Source organism: Talaromyces amestolkiae (assembly GCF_001896365.1).
Source record: "Talaromyces amestolkiae strain CIB chromosome Unknown scaffold1.1, whole genome shotgun sequence".
NCBI classification, from domain to species: Eukaryota; Fungi; Ascomycota; class Eurotiomycetes; order Eurotiales; family Trichocomaceae; genus Talaromyces; species Talaromyces amestolkiae.
In genome coordinates, this window is record NW_024468037.1 from 2,768,750 (window position 1) to 2,789,807 (window position 21,058).

Here is a 21,058-nt window from a genome sequence, read left to right on the forward strand (position 1 = left end):
AAGTGTCGTTTGATCTTTGCAGCACTGATCACTGTCTCTTTACCAACATGAGAAAATATGATGGCTATGTTTCACGTGCCCGTATTTAAATATTTGGCTACGTTTTCTACGATTGTTCTCAAATCTGCACATGACCTAGATCAATCAAGGTATGTAAGTACTACGTATGTACCATATGCACTATAAATAAGCTCAAGGACAGTTCAATGACCTCCCGAATAACACATTATCTTATGAATATCTGTTAATAATCCTCCTGGTCACTACTTCAGAAGCAGAGCCAGACCATGAAACTTTTTCGCGCAAAAGAGGAGAATTGGTAACATCGAACAAGCCCTTGAGAAAAAGAAGACGAAGAAAGATGCAACCATAAATGTACAAGTTCGCGACGGAAAGAATACAGTCGGGCCAACAAGCAAAACGGTAATCAACAGATATGCAAGTAGAACGCCGAAAGAAGAAAACGGAGACGAGCAATGGAATATGCAGAGCGTAAAGGGAAGAAACGTGATTTAATGAAATACATAGGAGGTTGAGAAGAGAAACAGGATGTGTCGGGTGTCTCGTGTCGTCCCCTAGAAGTGTCCAGTTATGTTTCGATTTTGTGTCGTCCGATTTAAAAATTCCGATCGATCAGGAACTTTTGAATCTCGTCTTTGCGCCAACCCTGTCAGAAAAGTTAGCTAAGCACTTTCTGGGAGGAACCCCTGACCTCCACATACCTTGACAATGATATGGCCAGTCGTCGAATTAATCGTCACTTCAGGCTTCTTTGACCCAGTCTCCAAATTGAGGGCTGTGGCAAGATCTGACTTAAGCGCTTCCAGGTCACCCTCCGTCTTTTGAATTTTTGTCAATCGTTTCGTTCCTCCAGCCTTCGTCTCGAGATATACCGGTAATTTGTTGGATGGTGTGCGCCTGACGAAATAGGGTAGATTGGTGAGCTGCAATGGTGTAGGCTGTGCTTGGGCTGATGGCGCTTCAGCTCCAACTGGGGAGATAGGTGGTTGGGTCGATTGTGTGCTGGCCGGGAACTTGCGGACGAGTTTTGCGAGAAATGTTCTGGTTTGTTGGACTGGTAGCGGCGATCTAGGTGATGATGGATTGAGGGAAAGTTGCTTTGCGATTCCATTTCCTGGTTCTTTGTCAGTGACTCTTTTCCTCTTTATCTTTTTGCATCGCTTTCTCGAAGAAGCTTCAGTCGCAAACGGGGTATTGATAGATGCATACGGGTTATTAAACGCCAACTTTGATTATGGAGTGATGAAAATCGACGAATTGCATTGACTGTAGATAATTGATGCCGCACTGTAGACATCGCAGTCGATGATCTTGTGAGGGAAGCCATTGCTGTAATTTGATAGCTTGTCTTTTCTGATTACGCGAAATCTGAAAAGACTCTCCCTGTGTTTTCAAACAGGGACTCGCCTTGAAAGAACAAAAATCAATCACCACTGAATCGATTCTTGAGGTGTAAATTGTCGACCACCTGTTGGGTCTTGTATGCACTATGATATGATCATATGTCTGACATCGTCGAGCAAGTTTTCCCGCGCCGCCGAAAAGTCCAAGTACTCCAGCGCTAACCCTGTTCGGTCCTAGCGGCGCCGCAATCTTTCCCACTCACTTTTTCGCCAGTAAAAGTGTCGCACATTCAAAACGACCGTAGGCTAAGTTGGGATCCCCTCCTTCAACCCATTTTTTCCCATCCACGTCCCTTATCAGCCCGGTCTCTCGCTGTCACAACCGCCAGAGCACCTCCATCATGGCAGACAACGCTCCCCCGTCTGCAGAGACGCTCCTCAACGGCGCTGCTGCCCACCCCCCCAAGACCGCCGAGGAAATCGCCAAAGAATACGATCTCCTACCCAAGTTGATACCCTACCTCGACCGTCACTTAGTTTTCCCTCTCCTCGAATTCATCAGCGGCCAGGATGACGACAACCTCGAGATTACCCGCTCGAAATATGAACTGCTCAAGCACACGAACATGACGGATTATGTTGCCAATCTGTGGCAAGAGATCAACAACTCAGATACCATTCCCGAAGAGTTCGTGAAGAAGCGAGAGGGCGTTCTTGCCAAGTTGCAGCAATACCAGGAAGATAGCGAGACGATCACAGAGCTTTTGCAGGATGAGGCGGTTGTTGGAAACCTTCGCAGCGACAAGGTTGCCAACTTGAAGTTTTTGGAGGAACAGCATGGTGTTACCGTCGAGATGGTCAACACTTTGTTCAACTACGGCCGATTCCAATACAGTTGCGGTAGTTACGGAAATGCCGCAGAGTTGCTCTATCAGTTCCGTGTTTTGTCTACAGATAACGACAAGGTCTCGTCTGCCACATGGGGAAAATTCGCTTGTGAGATCTTGACGACCAACTGGGAAGCCGCCATGGAGGAAGTCCAGAAAGTCAAGGATTCGATCGAGACTCGCTTGTTCAACAACCCGCTCGGACAACTTCAACACCGCTCCTGGTTGATCCACTGGTCTCTTTTCCCTTACTTCAACCACGAACCCGCTCGCGACGTTCTTACTGACCTCTTTTTCTCCCCCGCCTACATTAATACCATCCAGACCAACTGCCCATGGATCCTCAGATATTTGGCTGCCGCCGTTATCACGAACCGAAGCCGCGCTCACAAGAACACCAGCATGTACCAGAAACAACTGAAGGATTTGATCCGTGTTGTTCGTCAGGAAGGTTACGAATACTCTGACCCCATCACGGACTTCATCAAGGCCCTTTACGTCGAATTTGATTTTGAGGAGGCTCAGAAGAAACTCGGAGAAGCCGAGGATGTGTTGCGCAGTGATTTTTTCTTGGTGTCAGCCGCAGATGCCTTTGTCGACGCAGCTAGGCATTTAATTTCAGAGAGCTACTGCAAGATCCACCAACGTATCGATATCAAGTAAGTTCTAAGCATCAATGATCGCACACTTTTTGATTGGGAACTAATTGATTGCTCTAGGGACCTATCGACCCGTCTAGGCTTGGGTCAAGACGAAGGCGAAAAGTGGATTGTCAATCTTATTCGCGACACCCGGGTTGACGCAAAGATTGACTACAAGGAAGGAACGGTCATTATGAACCACCCCCCTCAATCGGTTTACCAACAAGTCATTGAGAGGACCAAGGGTGCTTTCTTCAGGACTCAGGTTTTGAGGTATGTTACTTTCATTTCGATTCGTTATTAGGGTCCTTTGTTTCTGACTATCGGTATAGTGCGGCAGTTGCGAAATAAGACCAAAAAGTCTAAAAGCGATGATCCAATGGTCCATTAACGGTTGATTCGGTTGAAAACACTCAAGATACGGGGCTTCCATTTCAGGCAGGAGGCCGGCGTTCAGGTTGTCTCTTCTAAGTTGTCATGTAAAATTCCCTTTCTCAAATATGCCCTTCCCATAGCCTTTGCATTACACTGAAGGAGGCGGAAGTTCCGCTGTAGAAAACCCTTGAGAAAGCGATTTGGTATGGCGATCTCTAAAGGTATCGGGAAAGTACACATTCATGTATTTCCTTTAATGATGAAAATCTTCTTTTCTTCTGATGTTAGAGTGATATCTGGTTTGCTTGTCCTATTGATGGCGACAGGATTAGATTATCTCGAGATGATGCATTGACGTGGATGATGTATGTCGACATGGTTTTATGAGGATACAAATATAGACATGTCATGAATCACATATAAATGATATATAAATGATTTTTACAGTAGAATCAATATGGGACACATCAATATTGTTCAATGTTAGATGCAGTATGATAAGAGAGAGATTAAGATTTCGGGGGCGATCCTCTACAGCGAAACCTCTTATAGCTACATAGCAAATTCCTATTCTGGAAGGTGGCACTACTCTGGTCTTGCAAGAAGACAGAGCGATACCGCGTGCTTGGATACCCTTTCGTCATGATCATCGAAACTCCTGTTAGAATACAGCAGAACCTGACTATGGTTAAGCAACATAGATCCAGTCTATCCATGTCTAAGTCTTGTATCCAGAGATTCCACTTCGAATGTGAGGGGGGAACACTCTTCTGCCCATGTATAAAGAGTACCCTATGTCATAGGCTCACATAACTCATAGCATAGACTCAACAAGCCTCAAGATTTAAACATGATGAAAGAACCTATCATGTATTTGCCAAAGATGAAAAAACTTAGTTGGTACCTAGGTAAACATCGGCTGTTACTCTAAATATCCAAATCTACCAACAACGTCCGTATACTTATGGAGCACTTCAGGGCACAACAGCTTCTAGTCAGTAGTTACTCCAACTACATCGTTTGATGAACAAAGAAGTCTTGAGAAATAGCGAATCAGATGTATCTATCAAAACTTAGAGAAATAACTCTGCGGCGACGCAGTACCCGTGGTTTGCAACCAAGCAAGCTCCGAGTGTTGCTCTACGAATCGCAAAACCCTAGCACACGGACGGCTGAAATTAGGGCTTCCTTGATCACGGATTCATGCTGCTTGATTTCCGGCCGAGCCAATGATTGTGCAGAAAATGACTCACGATTTTCTTGGCTTTGATTGATTTGTGGTAGTTCGSGAGCTGATTCGTGCTACATTGAGTGAGGCTGAATTCTTGAGTCATGATTTGTCAAATTGTCAGGTACATCTGGGGCAGAGTTTGACCCCTTTTTCTTTCCGGAGGCTCTGCCGATGGATCTAGATCTCGAAATCACGGAAAACCGCAGTGCCCACCGAGACTTCAGCCTGCGAGTAGACTCTATAAAAACCTGAGTAATTTCCTTTAAAATGCTTACTCCACCAAACAATAATATCCTAGATCTCATCAAAAGCCTGCTCCATCATGGCACCTTCCAAGACAATCCTCTCACTGTTCATGCTAGTAGCAACAGTCTTCGCCGACTGTACTACCCACAGCTTCACTCATTGTGCTGACGGAATCGTGCACTGGTACGACCCCAACACCGGCGAAGTATGCGATCCTCTTGATTGTGGCGGTGGTCGAGCTCCGCCGAAGACCGATGTACCTGGATGCCCCCTCTACTCCGGCACAGCAGTACGCACAACCTCATATCTCTCTTGCTGGACGCCCTCGATCGCTGCATCCGCGACAATAGCGTCGGTTTCTGCTACATCTACTACTGTTTCGGCGTCTGCAACCTCGACGACCAGTTCGGCTCCGGGATCCTCGGCCACATTGACCGGCTCAGCTTCTGCATCTTCAACAGGTAGCTCGACCGGAGCTACGACCGTCCTTGTCACTTCATCTGAAGCCAGCACCATTCCTGCGACTACTCCTGCACCGTCTATTTCTTCGGCAGCCGGCAATAATGGAACAAGCACAAGTGGTGCCGCGGTACCAACAAAATCGACTGATAGTAAGGCGGGTAAGATCCTAGATGGATTGTTGATGGCAGTTGCTGGGGCTGCAATTGGCGCTATTGTCCTCATTTAGAGCTTTGTTAGACGGCCATCGGTGTCTGGGAAGACGGTTCAGACTTTCTTTTCAAGATTGTATTATTATAGTGACATTATTGTTTGCCATGTACAATATATATGTCTAGCGCTCCTTATATCAATTCCTAATCTTTCGGTCTATGGTCCAGTCTGCTTCTGAGTTTATTATGTATGGGCAGATCGAGGTTGTGGCGCCGGAGAGAACCAGTGTCCACACATCCGACACATGGGTAGGCGATTGGGTTACCAGGGATCATATTCTCGACGTATTATACGTTTGGACGTAAATGAGGCTGCAATGGAAGATTCATGCGCACTATTAGAACACTGAAAGACTTTCCCGAGAGGGTGAAACAAAAAGCATGGAAGAAGAAAATGAAAGGTTAAGCAAGATATAACTGACTGGTCAGTTATAGCATCAGAATGATACAGACAAGGGCAAAAACAACCAGGCATAAACTTTAGGTATCAAACTAATCACGAGACACAAATGATGTAGACGATAGAAGAAAAAAAAGGAGCCGAAATGGAAAGTACTAGATCAACGATCTAGTTACGCTTCATGGCGTTCTGCGTATGCAGTTTTCCTGTCTGTTGAAGACATACTCCATGACAATAGAGTAGTTGTAGTGGGGCCAATATTGACCTGACCATCTCAATGTAGCAACCTACCTAGATAAGCTAGGTAGATAGCTTCATTGGGAGATTCGTCGGTGTTGGAATAACTATGATCGGTACTGTTGATCCCAGCAAAGAAATAACAGAGAGCCGTCCCTTGTTATTGTTATACAGAAGCATCTGAAAGAAAAAGTATCAAGACTTGCAGCAAAAAAGTTTTGCTGACCAAAACCGTTTGTGCAAGTCTAAGGTCGTGTCGTATATGCTCAGCGAGCTCGACGTGTATCAAAGCGACGTGGGTTCCTGCGAGCCTGAGGTCGCTGATGAACCGGAATAGGCTCATTGATATAGGGCTCTGATGCTTGTCCGGAACAAGAATTATCCAAGCCTGCGTGCGTAGTCATTCTGGCAGCTTCTTGCCGTTCATATTCTCTGGACATCACAGCTAGGTCGTTGATTTGCTCCTAGGGAACGAAGTATCCCATCAGCAACCTGCATCCCTGTCTGTGATGGTGATTGTCACTCACTCTTGTTAAAGGCATTCCATTGATCAGATAGCCTTCTCGTCCCTGTGACGGGTTAGAAATCAACATGAAACCGACGGTATGGGCGCTCCGTTCGTTACCTGGTATGTAAAAGGTCTTGCTGAAGCACTCGGGCCAAGGAAGTATTGTATATGTCCAAGAACGATATGGCGAGATAGACCAAAGCCCGGAAGCCAGTATTGTTGTTCACGAGCAGCCGACATTGTGTGTTGATACCGATACTTATGGTACTTTGATACAAGGCATGTATATTCGCCAGCTAGAGTATTGTATAGTGTTGTATCAGTTGTGATTCAGGAGTTTGGTGTCTCAGTGTCAAGGTCGTAGTGTACTCAGGAAGAAAAGCCGCCGTACGTTTGGTGAGTGCATAAACACGATGATATAAGATTGTCTAGCTTACTGGGATGGCGCTCCTTAGCACAGGCCCCAGGTATCCCGACTACGCTCTCGAGTCCCACAATAGCATAGTGTGCTAAGAATTGCTACAGAAAAACAAATCATAGCCTGGAAGACTGAAGTATTACATACAGCATGTAATTCTCCATTCGACGTAGTCCGGAAATAGTTCATACTAGCCCTGAACAGTTCAGCTTGTCGAGAAAGTAAGTTAGATTCTGATCGTCTTGATCGATCCTAAGATGTGCAGTGATGTTGCATCTCCGCAAGTCCAATTCCGGTGCAGCACGGTGATGCCCGCCCTCACATCTGGATTTCTTACCAATAGAGGAGAATAACGCAATGAGAACTATATTAAGGAGTGTTCCTCTTCACTGTTCTTCTCAATTCTATTGGGGTTACCGCATCGGAGAGCAAGCTGACTTGAGAGAGTGAGAGAGGGGGGCCGAGATTAAGATACGACCGATGATGTTCCGCCTCACTTTTCTCTTCCCCCTTTCACGGCAAAAAAAGTGAGGCTAGCCTACTAGCCTGTTTTCTCAGTGGTAGCGAATTGCCATTGAAGTACCGAGTACGTAGGTAAGCACTCAATATTCGCCCTGTCACTGGCTCTTTCATTTGGGCTTGTCTCTCTTTTCCTTATTGCGAAAAGTGGCCGGTGGACACCGAAAGATGCGCGGTGCGAACAGTGGGACTCAGACTCCATGTAATACTCTCATTAACATGCACCAGATTCCTGCCAGGACTGGCGCTTGCATTCGGATTTTTGGCTGCATGCAAGCGCCCCAACGTCAAGTGCGATTGTCGTGGCCTCCCCAAGTCCAACAACAGTGCCGAGTTGCATCTCTCCCGTAGATACTTGCATCTCGTAATTACTGGATTTTCGGTGAAGAGGCTGTTCGTTTCAATTGACCTGCCCGGGCATTGCGATGTACTAGATGTTATGCAGTGCTCTCAGAGTGTACAATGTGTTGCGTGCGTGGTGTAGAAGGAATGTAGTTGGGCGGATTTCGGCTACGGCCACGAGACTTTCTACTGCAACTCGCCGGATTAGTCCACCTGCTTCTCTCAACTACTCAACGACTAAACAATTTATTTGTTGGATATCTTCATCTTCCCCAACAAAGTCGGTGGATTCATACAACAAAGAGACATGGCTTAACTTACCCCGAAGCAACATACAGACGGGCCCTACATGTACGTGTCTTCAGACCGAACCAGACAGGACTGGACCGGTCTCGACTCACCGACCCTCAGTGAGTATCTCACAGAGTCTGTCTTCTGTCCTTGCGTCTGAAGAAAAGCGGTCTGCAGGCAGTGTTACCACTTTCAACGACGTACTTCATGATCAGTACACTGTATAGGTGACTTGTACAGCTTCGAGGTCGAGACCGTGGAGAAGGCTGCTTCCACTTCATCCGGATGTTATAATTCTAATTTCAATTTACTCACAATCGGATCCTCTCCATGCAAAGAGATTGTTTCCAAACCTTGCCTAGTTACAAGGACAGCCCGGACAAGCCAGAGCGGAAGGTTAGTTACATGAATGCCATCTCGGTGATCGACAATGTGTACCAACCACCAGTGTAGCATATATGAGATTGTGATAACGGGCGTGCTCCGAACATATGATCCTCAGCCAAGGCTCTTTGTCTTGTCCTACTCCTGGCAAGTTTGACCACTGGGTTTCCCTTGCTACGTGACCCACCGAGTCAATCGATCCTGTCAAAGTCGGCAAATTGTATGCCTAATGATCTAGTGCTATCTTTTAAGGCGACGTCGTAGATCTCGAATGACTGATATGAACTCGAATTGAGGTCCAAGCTCCAACGTGTCCTATCAGATTTGTTCTGCTCGGTGCTAGCCTCGGAAAATAGAACACTGGTGTTGCTCGTCTTTAACCCTACACTATCTATATAGTTTCAATAAACAAGGAACTAGCCATCTTAGCCTCCCAAAATCGCGCCTCGACGGTAGATCTCAAGCCTCACACCTATGCCTCGTGATGTCGGTGGCAAAACGCCTCATCTTCGGCGTTGATATCACCTCCAAGCTCGCCCTAAAGGCTAGAGGCTAAAGGCCCATCTAGCTTGATCTAGTATATGAACAAGGATAGACCCGGTTCGTCAGGGAGCACACCAGAAATACAACGATCATCCATGTCCGGAGATTGAGATGAACCCGAGTGCCACATAGATGTCCCTTGATACTAGCACTGTCACCAATGCAATAATGTGATATCGACCCTGGTTATGGAATTGACCTGACTCGTCTTCAGTATTCTCACCGGTAGCAGCCAGTCAATGCCGAAGCTAGGGAGCTTGTAGCTCCGTGGCACGTTCTCTTACTCGTGCATCGGCTCCCAGAAGACTGGTATCCATCGCAGGGGACTCCATGCTCATATGACACACCCACAATCCATAGGAATAGTAGTTCAAGCTTACGCGCTCATAAAAAGAGGAAATGTCTCATTATTATCTATTTTCATCACTCATACTCGAACGTAACAAGTCCGCGCCAGGCCCAATACCTACTCTGGAGGTACGTAAGGCTTGACTAGCATTTCGCTGAACCTATAGATTGATTAGTATCACTCTGTTTGCCGTATAAAATAGGATGGAGACATACTTCTCGAGCTTCTCCTTCCCTCGTACTTCCTCCACCAATAAGGGCATCCTGACCACGTTGAAGTCTTCGTACAGCTCTTCAATCTGTTCTAGATACTTCTTCTGCATCTTTCTGCGCGCATTGCATTGTTCACAGGGGTTATCCTTCTTAGGGAACAACAACTGGTTGACGACGATAGCATGTGTGTCGATTTGATAACCGGTCAATTCCTGAATCATTCGTTCCGTTTCGTACAACGACAAGAATTCTGCGATGCAAACACAGACGAATGTGGTCATATCGGCATTCTTGAATTGTGTGTTGACTTCACTGATAGTTTCACGGAGTGACTCCATCTTTGACATCAAATCATCAAGGTTCTGTCCACCTGGTAATCCGCCTCGCGAGCCCAGAATAGAGTTCAGCATGGGTCCGAATTGGCCTGAGAGCTGAGAAAGCTTGGCCAGTGCCTTTTCGAGTACGGTAGGAAATTGTAGGAAACGAAGGGTGTGACCTGTAGGCGCCGTATCGAAGACGATCACTTCGTATGAGAGAGATTTTACTTGTTTCAGGACCTCGGCAAATGACATGGCTTCGTCTACACCGGGAATCTACTCAACCAATCAGCCTGTGTTGGAGGTAACAATCCCCTACATGAGCAAAGGGGATACTCACACTGAAGGCCAAATCCTGCATCATACCGCCCATTCCAAGTCCTGCCAACGGATCCTCCTGTGCCTCTCCGCCAGAAGCCAGCAAATCCTGAATACTGCCATTCGGATCAATCTCCATCGCACTCAAATTTGTGAAGCCATCGACCAAGCGCGCTTCCTTGCCAAATTTTTGACCAAAGGCATCGCTCAGATTGTGTGCGGGATCCGTTGAAATGAGCAAGACGGACTTGCGGACTTTGGAGAGTTGGATTGCGAGAGAGCATGAGGTGGTGGTTTTACCGACACCACCTTTGCCACCGACAAAGATCCATCGGAGGGTCTTTTGGTCGAGGATGGATTGGAGGGTGGGCTCGAGAGCTTCGTCGTCGTGGATGAGAGCGGTCGACGACATGGCGGGGTATCAGACGTTCGGCGTGATAATGTGACAGGAGTTAAGAAGATAGGAGAAGCGCCTTCTCAGAAAGATAGTCGATACGGATATAAGCTTGGGAGAAGAGGTTGTTCTGAGCAGGGCGTCGGATAGGAGAAGGAGCTGGCAACTTGGCTAATCGAAGTTTCCGGAAGATGTCACAACAATCAATCAACTCAGATTGTGGGGTAGGCACTTGCCTAGGTACAACCTTTAATTGTTTTGCAGCTTCACAAATTATTTACAGAGCTACTACATAGTACTGTTGAGCAAATCAGTCCTCTTACTACTACTTATTGTCATCTGAACATATATAGAAAATATATTTGCTGATGCATATGCATCCCCCTATATGGTACTCCACTACCGGAGCTCTCAGCAAGCTCCTATGGCGGGCGGCGATTTCCGATGACCGTTTGCGATATATATATATATTGCTTCCCGCATGATTGATTGATCGAACTCAATTCATTCCACAAACTTCACAGACCTCATGGACGCAGAGACTCACTCATCCAGAACCGGAGAACGTCTCATACTCTATCAGCGCCATATCAGCGATTCAGCCAGATCAATTGATAGCCATCACCATCAGCGAGCGCAACAGTCACATGCAATCAACGTCATGGCTCGCAATCCAATTACCTGTCACGTCCTCAACACTCTGACTGGAACACCAGCAACGAATCTACCCTGCACATTGACCCTCTTATCCTCCGATAATGCAACTAAGAACGCCGCCACCGAACATACCTTCACAGCCACCACAGACTCCGACGGAAGAATCAAGACATGGAGCCCATCCACTGGTTCCTCAAACTCTAGAACAGTCGCCTCTATCTTACAGTCGCTACCCACACCGGATTCCAAGACGAATTGGTCTATCCGCTTTGACGTTGGACCCTGGTTTGAGGCGCAGGGAGTAGAGAGCTTCTGGCCGGAGGTGGAGGTCAAGTTTACGGTGCGGGGACGTGGTGTTGAAGGGGAAGAGGGCTGGAGGCATTATCATGTACCTGTTTTGCTAGGACCGTGGAATTACTCCACATACAGGGGGTCCTGAACGACCATCTTGTAAGAGAAAAAAGTTTAATGAAATGATAATGCTACTCCCGTATATTCCTGATATCCACATCCGTAGACTTACAGGCAAAAAGTCAATCATCAAAGTGTTGAACGCTAAACCATGATCTATGCACACAACTTTTCCTGATGCAAACTATATCGTGCTTCTATAGACAAATGCAAAGTAGAAGGGGTATCGTTCAAACAAGGGCTGAGAAGTAAAAAGATAAAACTTGCAGCTGAACCAAGAGGCCCAAAAAGAAAATTGTTAAAGGATTCCCGGCAGTGGTGGATGACTCATTGCTTATCACCCTCGAGTCGATAGTCAAGAGACCATATCTTCTCCCATGGTCTTAGTCTTGATGGTCGCTTGCTCGGTGAAGACGCACCGGAGTGTAAGTCATCTAGCTCTGCTCGTACGACTGGAGACTGTGGTGCAGCCTGGAATTGTTCAGCAGCCTGTGGATCCGTCAGTGCATCCAGGGACTATGCAAGTTGGGAGATCTCGGGCTCAAGATTTCCGCTGGTATAAGTCACGGCGAACCTCGTCAAATATGGGGTCAGATTCCCTGGGCTGGACCCCGGCATCTGCATCAGCAGGCTGCACATTGTCCCCAACCGACTCTGCTGCGGCCAGCGTTGGAACCGGCGTTCCTTTCTTTGAGGCAGAGCTATTCCTACGACTGTCCAGGCTCTTCGTCAAGGTCTTAGCTACATTGCCTCCAGCAGCGGTCCGTTTGAGTCGAATAGACCCTTTGGCATCGACGTGTGCGGAAGCAACCGTGCTTTTTCCTAGCCCTGGGGTACTGGGAGCACCTGGTTTCTCCTCGGTTGCATCTAGAAGGTACCACCGCAAGCCGTCAGATAACTCAAATGGATTCTCATCATCGAACGAAGTCCCGTCACTGGTGATGGAACGACGGTCCTGATTGCCGCCATTCATGGATCTAGACAGGTCCACGACTCGCTCTTCTATCTTGCCGATGCGGGCTAGCAACCAATCTCTGGTTGTTAATTTATGGGCATCCTGCTCCCGCAAGAAGTAATGTGGTGCGCCCACATTGAATGCAGCCCAAGAACGGATTGCTTGATTTCGAGTAGGAAGGAAGAGTGCTAGGTCGCCCTCCTTGAAAGATCGATAGGCAATCTTATCATGCGCTTCGCTTTGTGTGCGGTGATACTTGTCGCGATAGTTTCGGGCTTCCTTCTGCCACTTCCGCGCTACGATTTCAATTTCTTTCTCCCTCTTCACCACCGCTTCGCCGAAGACTTCGACATCAAATTTCGCCATCGAGTCCATAAACTCCTTGAACTTAGCATCTTCATAATCTGGTTTGTCATGTAGCCAGGTCGAAAGAGTTGGATCTGGTCGAAGAGAAGCCACTGTTGATGAAGCTAGTAGATCTCCCGAAGCAGAGGCGCTATTGACTTTGGATGCCCTTTGCACAGTGAGCGTATCGTCCGTTTGGACTACGGCGAAGCCGAGCTGTTCCAGCATATGTCCTATACTCCCAGCCTGTAAGAGAAGTCGTTGCGACACCTCGTAAGCTTTGCTTCCGCGTGCGTTCACCAAAACCGTCAATTGTTCCACTGAGGCTTGTGCCAATGCCAGCTTTTCGCGGAAGTCTTTGGCTTCATCTTCGGCTGTACGCGTTTGAGCACTTAGCTGAATCAATTCCTGTGACATAGATGCAACTTTGCCCTCTTCCTCTGCTAAGCGCTCACGAAGGACTTCAGAACCAGTTTCTCCAGCTGAAAATTTTGACCTCAGATGGTGAAGTTGGCTTCGCTCATCAGCGAGCTCGCTTTTGAGAACGGATACCTGAGATTGTTCCTGTATGAGGTCGTTTCGCACCTTCGTAATCTCGGCCTTGCGGGTTTCGACTATTTCACGAAGTTGATTAAGTTCAGCTTGCTGCGAGTTCAGTTCTTTTTCTACGTCTTTCTTTTCCTCGACCAGAGTCGCATGGGATTTTTCCGTATTCCTGGCGTGAATTGTAAGTCCTTCGGCTAAAATCTCAATTGCTTTGACTAAGGACGCAAAGTCGGATGGCGCTGATCGCTCCGGGGAAAGAATGGTATGTGCCGCTTGTAGTGTACTCAGATTCTCCTGGTTCTGACCATGCAGTGTCTCCATTTGCGCCTGAAGCTCCGAGATCTTGGCTTCCTGATTGGACAATTGATCTCTGTCGCTAGCGATAGCAGCCTCCAAATCGCTAGCACGCTGTCTTGCACGAGAGTAGTTGTCCTGTAAAGCTTTGTATTCTGTTTGCGCACTCTCAAGTTCCTTGGCAGTKCTGGTCTCTACAGTTAGAAGCTGTTCTTCTAGCTTCTGAGCACGTTCTTCAAGTTCTTGTTTTTCGTGATCGCGGCGGTCGAGAACGTTGAACAGTTCTTCTTCAAGTTCTTCAATTCTGTGACGTAACTGCTTAGCATCGGCCTCTAGGAACTTGCGTTCGTCCTCGAATTCCCTTTGTCTAGATTCAAGGTTCTTGATGAGGTCTTCCTTGGTAGATTGAGCTTCTTGCATTCTATCGGTGGATGATTGACGCTCCATCCGAGCCTCTTTTTGCAGCCGTTGGACAGTTTCCCTTTCAGTAGCGAGGTCTGCTTCGAGTCCCACGATTCGTTGTACTAGACTTCTGTCCTCGGCTGTTTGATTAGATGACATGCGCCTTGATGAGACCGAGGACCGTCTTGATAAAGGATCTGGCCGTGGAGAAGCCGGAGAGATGGGGAAGTCAGTGCTAAAATTTCCACTCAGAGGTCTTGCAATGTGAGTTTGACGGTGAAGAAGATCTTCTAACTTCCTAATTCGACTTTCCGAACTTTTGACCTTTTCTTCAAGTTTATATTTCTCATCTTGAAGGCTGCGTACCATGTCATCGCCTCGAATAAGGAGCGAACTGCGTCCCATATCAATTACACTGCCCTGCTTAAACGCCTTGGCTCGTCTTTTTTGCTGTCGAGTAGGCTTATCAAGGTCCGCATAGAGCTGAGATACTTCCTCGACTATGGCTGACATGTCATTTCGGGCTTTGAGAGCATCGATATAAAGCTCGATTTCTTTGCGATGTACTTCAGGCCACTCCTGTCCTTGACCTTGCATGTTGATCTCTAGACTAGGAGTCGTGTCGTCGGGAAGGGTTACAAGCTCTCCAATCGACTTTACCCATTTCTTTCGGCGACGCTGTTCTTCATCCCTGAAGACGGCCATTTCTTCAGCCAATGTGAGCGAGTCGGTTTTCAGCTTTTCMCCCCATTCACGGCGTCGGACAGCCTCCACAAGCACCGAGCCGTAGGCCACTGGTAGATGGTACACCTCGAATATGATATCAAAAATATCTGCATCAACATCTAATTTGGCGATCTGTGCCTGAACATCCGCTAGACGAGACTCTAATGAGGACACGGTCCGCATATGATTGACCGCAGCTTTCATCGCAGTGATTCGATGCTGGACAGCTTGGTCTAGTGCGGTGTGCAATTCAAGACTGATTTCTCGAAGCGATGGTAACAATTCCTTCGTATGACCTAACGCCATTCTTGAGATATTCGCTAGGCTCTTTTGGTTGCTTGGTAGACCGAGTACATGCTCATAATCAGAGCTCACTTTCTTTGCCAGGGTCTCCACCTCTTCTAACAAGCCATGACCTCCATCAATCATTGGAGGCTGCGCCTGCTCTAGCAGGGTGTTGGCATCCGACGAGATGCTACTGACTGCCGCTTGAACTTCATTCACGCGACGCGAGAAGCTCTGCGAAACCGCCGCACCCTTTGAAGCAGCCCGGCGCACTTCATCCACATCTAGAAAGTCCTGGAGCGTTCCGTTCGATCGGTCTTTGGCTCCCTTCTTCGGTGTCGAGGGACGCCCAAGAAAAGATATATCCTTCCTCGCCGGTATTGCCTTCAGTTTGTCTAGAGCAGCCTGCCATCCGTCCAAAGCGGATTTTTGTTCCTTGAGTAGATCATCTGCCCATGTTTGAGCTTCCTGGAACTTGGTTTCTAAGCTAGCCACATGAGATTTGAGGTTTTCGAGGGCCACACCAACGCCACGATAGATGATGTCGATACGTTCGTTGTGCTCTTGGAGAGCTTGATCCACAGGAACACATTCCTCAGCTAGAGCTAAAGCCCATGTCCTGCGAGCCATGTAAAGGTTACGCCACGACTGGAGATCATTCTGGTCGGCGAGAGTATCCGGGGGGTTCTTTGGTTTGAATGGCGGTGGTATGGGAATATCGGGGAGCTCGACGGGACCACCTTCACTGACTAGCTGCCTATCATAGACGAAGATTTCGTCCTGCAATGATTAGTAGGAGGGGCAGGAAGCTATAACATATATCACATACTTCTGTAGCTAATGTCTGGAGCTTGACATTCTTTCCCCGGGCGGTCATCAATATCTGCCTCTGGATAGCGATGGACGTGTTGCGAGCAATCCATGATCGGAGAGCCTCCGGGCTATACAGGTCTCAAGTCAGTGTTCCATGAAGCTTTCTTATAGCCTAATTTTGGTCCGAGTCAGGATGGAAGGAGCTCGGCGATTCAAAGTGACTTACGATGCAAAGGAAACTGGGTCTGCGAGTAGATGCTCACCGGTGTGAGCAATGTAGATATGTAAAGACATTGCTGGGTTTTCTCCGTCGGCGCCCTACAAGCAGGGAATCCGAAGAAAAGGTCCAGCGAGACCAGGGAGAACAAGTGAGTCTGTCTGTAGGATGAGAGATGATCAGCTTTGGGCGACGCAAGCAAAGGCATTGGGTAAGCGGTAACGTGACGCAACAGAGCTAGCTGTGCCCTAAAACGGCTTAGCGGAGGTACATTCACCCGTTATCTTCTTCTGAAGAAGATGCGACCGAATTATTATAAACCCCAGCAATGGCGATGCGACTGACCCGCCATTCACCAAATCACGAGATGCGATCTTCAGCCTTCTGACGGCAATTAATATTCGTTCATGGCATCAAATGATAAAGATCGATATGCGTCTAATACGTCAGGCTTGACCGAGGCGGAGACGGCTCTGCTGGATCTGGCAGCTGACAACCGCCAGAAAGTCTTATCGCTGTCTAGCAAGGAGGAGCTACTATTGCAACTTTATGATCAAATCCAGGAACTAGAGCTGGAACGCGCAATCCTAGAGCAAGGTACTTACTTTAATTCGCTGCGATTCTAGTCTCATGCTAATTACGCGTGAAGATTCGGAGGAGACCACAGCTGAAGATGCGGAAGAGCAGCTTTCAGTCGCAGAGCGCGAACTCTTAGAAGCTCGGGCGACATTCACAGTGCAAAGAAAAGCGACTGAATCGATTCTCATGACGGATCCGATTTTGAAAGCAGTGCACTCAAAAGCGACATCCCCTGCAGAAAGGTACGCCTTCTACCACTAGGTCTGAAAGCAAGAAATCTAGGAGAAGCGACTAAATCCTCCCTTTTATAGAGCTCTTCTGCCATTAGTCAACTGTCGAGACGTACTGTCCCTTGTTTATGAAAACCTTTCCATCGCGCGAACCGCTACAGTTGAAGCACTATCAAATGCCGAGGTTGAAAATATACGCCTGATGGAACAAAATAAAGGACTAGCTTCCGAACTCTTGGCGTTAACAGCGCAAGAGACATCGTGGCGCGACCGGGTCAGTGATAAAGCTGTGATCGCTCAGCTAGAGGATATCGAGCAAGAGTACAAGAAGACTCGCGCTCAGAGGGATACTATTCAGAGTATGATTAGCGCATTGGTAGTAGGAAGCGGAGTTGACTGGGCTCGTGATGACCGATTGCGCAATCTGGTGCTTGATGAGCTAGATTGACGTTGGCACAGGTTCGCTTTGCAGGTAGTCAAATCGGCATCTGATGAGCTCTTATCAATCGATCGCTTGAGGATATTTATCTACACTGCTATAGTAGCCCTATGAGGCTGATTGTTTACTCTAGTTGCTTCTGTCCAATCATTGCTGACCATAGTGGATACGGTATCTGATTGGTCGCGATGCATAAATTGCGAGACGTGCATCAAGCGATTCGTCTGTTTTAGGTACTTTTAGTCTTTTAGCATTTACGTACATATGCATAGACTAAGAAACGCACGCATTACAGACTAATAGCACTTAGAGGGTACATGTAATAATGTAGACTGTGTAGGTGCTGCGTTGGTGTTTCGGGTGCAACTCTTTGAGTTCTTAAATGTAGGAGGGAAACGCTGACTGTCGCGACGCGTAGAATCCACAGCGCCAATATAGTACAGGCTGCGGACTACGGAGTAACGTTTATTACAGATAGACAGCAGACAAACGATATCGTTGGCTGAGGCTTGATTAATATTTCAGCGTGTATGGATGATCCGTCCAATCGCTTCGTTGCCTGGTTGTTTTTTTTCGGATAGATATTACATGGTAAATGAAGTTGAGCAACTCGGCGGAATGTCAATGCGGGCATATGTACGTCCGTGTAAGTATTCTTGTATGCATATATGGATGTGTGTTTATGTATGGTGGCAACGGCTAACTCAATCATAACTTAGTTAGGTTGTTACTACTGCTGTACTAAATATGATGTACCCAGTATTTCAAGATTTCTATGATGATCATCATGTCCATCCTTACGTGTGTAATGTCGCAGAACGGCGTGTGTACAAGGATTTGACTGATTCAAGAGCGTACAACAGCCAACTCCATCTGACTTGACAGTACATACCACATGGTCGCAACTACCAGTATCAAGCACTACTACATAGTAGTTATCAGAAATGCCGGCGTGCATATGCGTCGCATGCAATTCTCTCGCTCGTCGTAATTATGGCGAGTCGTGTGGACGGCGTCGGCCACACTGCCCAAACAGAGCGCAAAGCTTACGACGGAGGACGGGCTATGTAATATGGAGCTTAGCGGTACTACGAATACGGGGGATGTAGGAGAGTTTAATACCTTCTCCATTGGATATCGGTAACGACGGGTACTGGTATGTTACCTCCATCCAGAGCCGACGCAAACATGCGCCCACTAATTATGAAAGGAATACTATTACATACCACGGGCTCATGCTTAGCAGAAAAAAAAATTATTGTAGAATCCAAAATCAAAACAAGCTGGTCTCTAGCCATGTATACTATGTTACGTAGTCATACTAACTGTATGCAGTAGTAACAATCGAGATGCTGCGCAAGAATGCAGTGCTGATGGACAGGCAGGGTTGGTTGGCATACATACAGGTAACATAACAGAGCCATAGCACCATTTGTTAATAAGAAGTAAAGTGACTTGATACATAGTACGGGTACCATACCATACAGCTCCGGGTCAGTCGCCCTTGCCTGACAGTGGAACTGCCACACTGACTAACTAACATTTGGCTGCGAAAGATTACCGCCCGGATACGCAAACAAGGGCTGCCGAAGGCTGCGCGCTGCGTGTAATCACGCGTAACGAGCGTATTGGGCCGTAACAGTCCCGCACTTACATAGTAGCTACAGTAGCAACCAGACTGCGGCTGTTTTGCTAGCAAACAAGCAGGGAGGGCAGTCCCGCCCTCTTCCCTCTCTCACTCAGTGTCTTCCCTCTCTCCCTCTCTATTACTACTACACTGCCGTCTCTCTTCTCTCTACATACTCTTTCTCCCATACAAACCGCCCTCATACAAACCACCACTGCCATACTGCTATACAAGGTAAGCTCCCCCAAATAAAAATACTGGCTCTCCCGATCATATATCGTGTCCGCCAATATCTTGCACCGTCCATTGCCCTCCCACCCACCACTTTTCCTCTTCTTTTTAACTGCATTCACGCGTCTTTTGATCTGCAATTGCCTCATTTTCGCTCTTGGTCGCGCTTCACCTCTGCGCTTTCCTCGTCTCACTACCCTCTCACCCCAACTACCAACACACCACCAAGCTATTCATTGACTGCGCAAATTATTATTTCGCTGATCTTGAAGAGCTTGCGATTACTTTCGCGCTCGGATTGATTCTTTTTTGTAAATTTTCACCTGTCACTTGTGAGTTGGATCATACAGCAAGAAACAAGAAATCCATCTCGTTTCGAGCTTAGGGAGACGCGAAATGGTGTTTGGCTCCGCGTCCCGCCCGCAACACCAACAACGCTCTCACCAACTCTGCACCCTCGTCGCGCATCACACTGCGCATTTGCTTGTCGTGTTTCTCGACTTGTTTTTCCCGGTCGCATATGGTTCCCGACTCAGGCGCCAGCAAAATTGACCTTCAATCCCTCCCAGTTTCTCCATGTACCATCTCTTCACTACTTACACACATCATACCTTTCATCAACCAAGCTAACTATCGTCTACCGCCAATAGCCAATAATCAAAATGCCTAAGGAAAAGACTACCCGCAAGACGGCCAAGCCCCGTGGCGAGAAGAGAAAGAAGGGTAAGCCTAATCTTCCGCACTGATGCGCGACTGAACAACAGTTAACCTCGCGACAGACCCCAACGCCCCCAAGCGCGGTCTCTCTGCTTACATGTTCTTCGCCAACGAGAACCGTGAGCGCGTCCGAGACGAGAACCCAGGCATTGCCTTCGGTATGTTTACTCCATTTCTACGTGATGTTCTTGCAATTTACTAATCATATTCCCATCTAGGTGCCCTCGGTCGTAAGCTCGGTGAGCTATGGAAGGGCTTGAGCGACTCCGAGCGCAAGCCTTATGAAGACAAGGCTGCCGCCGACAAGAAGCGTTACGAGGAACAGAAGGCCTCCTACTTAGTAAGTCGCTCTTCTTATCTTCACTCCGAATTTAAAAAGCTAATACATGATGCAGGCTGCTGGCGATGACGAGGAAGAATCTTCCTAAATCTCTTTTTTGCATTTCTTCCAACTCTAAAGAGAAACAAAAAAGAACAAAATCATCCCTCAGTGTATGATTATATTTGATTAGGAATCGTTTCCTTCTGGTAGTCGGCTTGATGGTTCTTGTTTGCTCTTACCTACGATATCGGTTGTGTAGCCTCTATATATGGCTACCTCTCTTGACACGTTTTTCCTTTTATTAATCTCTGGTTCCTTCGGTATGGGCTGACGGGGTTCTTTGTATTCTTTCCACGTGGTTGCTACGTCTATTTTTGTGATGCCTGTTCGTTTTCCTAATTATGTTTGCGCGAGGGGTTCTAAGTTAAATATGGAAATCTTCGTTATACCTTTCATTCTAATTCCGCCGTTAAATTTTCGTAACTTCCAACAATGTTGATAATGGACCGTCTTCGAAGGTGAGTGCAACGTGAAAAGCAATAAGATTATATAATATTTGTTCTTTCTGTACTTGTAAACATTCTATAGCAATGTCGAGAAGCCTTTATACATGTA

At 47.2% G+C, this 21,058-nt stretch overlaps 7 protein-coding genes across 7 annotated transcripts; 3 read left to right on the plus strand and 4 right to left on the minus strand.

Annotated features, from left to right (window-relative positions):
• Window positions 1–616: 616 nt before the first annotated feature.
• Window positions 617–1,132, minus strand: BHQ10_000917 (uncharacterized protein; the record flags this gene model as incomplete). The annotated part of the gene is made up of 3 exons (XM_040882056.1): window positions 617–667; window positions 723–991; window positions 1,036–1,132. 3 exons carry the CDS (start codon window positions 1,130–1,132, stop codon window positions 617–619), a joined length of 417 nt encoding a protein of 138 aa, XP_040729422.1.
• Window positions 1,133–1,765: 633 nt separating this feature from the next.
• Window positions 1,766–3,243, plus strand: BHQ10_000918 (uncharacterized protein; the record flags this gene model as incomplete). The annotated part of the gene is made up of 3 exons (XM_040882067.1): window positions 1,766–2,910; window positions 2,971–3,165; window positions 3,225–3,243. The coding sequence occupies 3 exons, from the start codon at window positions 1,766–1,768 to the stop codon at window positions 3,241–3,243; spliced, it is 1,359 nt and encodes a 452-aa protein (XP_040729423.1).
• A 1,774-nt stretch (window positions 3,244–5,017) lies between these two features.
• BHQ10_000919 (uncharacterized protein) lies at window positions 5,018–5,428 on the minus strand (the record flags this gene model as incomplete). The annotated part of the gene is made up of 1 exon (XM_040882078.1): window positions 5,018–5,428. The coding sequence occupies one exon, from the start codon at window positions 5,426–5,428 to the stop codon at window positions 5,018–5,020; it is 411 nt and encodes a 136-aa protein (XP_040729424.1).
• Window positions 5,429–9,523: 4,095 nt separating this feature from the next.
• BHQ10_000920 (uncharacterized protein) lies at window positions 9,524–10,665 on the minus strand (the record flags this gene model as incomplete). The annotated part of the gene is made up of 3 exons (XM_040882090.1): window positions 9,524–9,566; window positions 9,622–10,211; window positions 10,276–10,665. 3 exons carry the CDS (start codon window positions 10,663–10,665, stop codon window positions 9,524–9,526), a joined length of 1,023 nt encoding a protein of 340 aa, XP_040729425.1.
• A 1,377-nt stretch (window positions 10,666–12,042) lies between these two features.
• BHQ10_000921 (uncharacterized protein) lies at window positions 12,043–16,375 on the minus strand (the record flags this gene model as incomplete). The annotated part of the gene is made up of 4 exons (XM_040882101.1): window positions 12,043–12,231; window positions 12,290–16,048; window positions 16,098–16,209; window positions 16,308–16,375. 4 exons carry the CDS (start codon window positions 16,373–16,375, stop codon window positions 12,043–12,045), a joined length of 4,128 nt encoding a protein of 1,375 aa, XP_040729426.1.
• Window positions 16,376–16,705: 330 nt separating this feature from the next.
• Window positions 16,706–17,555, plus strand: BHQ10_000922 (uncharacterized protein; the record flags this gene model as incomplete). Its single annotated transcript, XM_040882112.1, has 3 exons — window positions 16,706–16,895; window positions 16,948–17,119; window positions 17,189–17,555. The coding sequence occupies 3 exons, from the start codon at window positions 16,706–16,708 to the stop codon at window positions 17,553–17,555; spliced, it is 729 nt and encodes a 242-aa protein (XP_040729427.1).
• A 2,511-nt stretch (window positions 17,556–20,066) lies between these two features.
• BHQ10_000923 (uncharacterized protein) lies at window positions 20,067–20,549 on the plus strand (the record flags this gene model as incomplete). The annotated part of the gene is made up of 4 exons (XM_040882123.1): window positions 20,067–20,127; window positions 20,184–20,279; window positions 20,340–20,461; window positions 20,517–20,549. 4 exons carry the CDS (start codon window positions 20,067–20,069, stop codon window positions 20,547–20,549), a joined length of 312 nt encoding a protein of 103 aa, XP_040729428.1.
• Window positions 20,550–21,058: the final 509 nt, after the last annotated feature.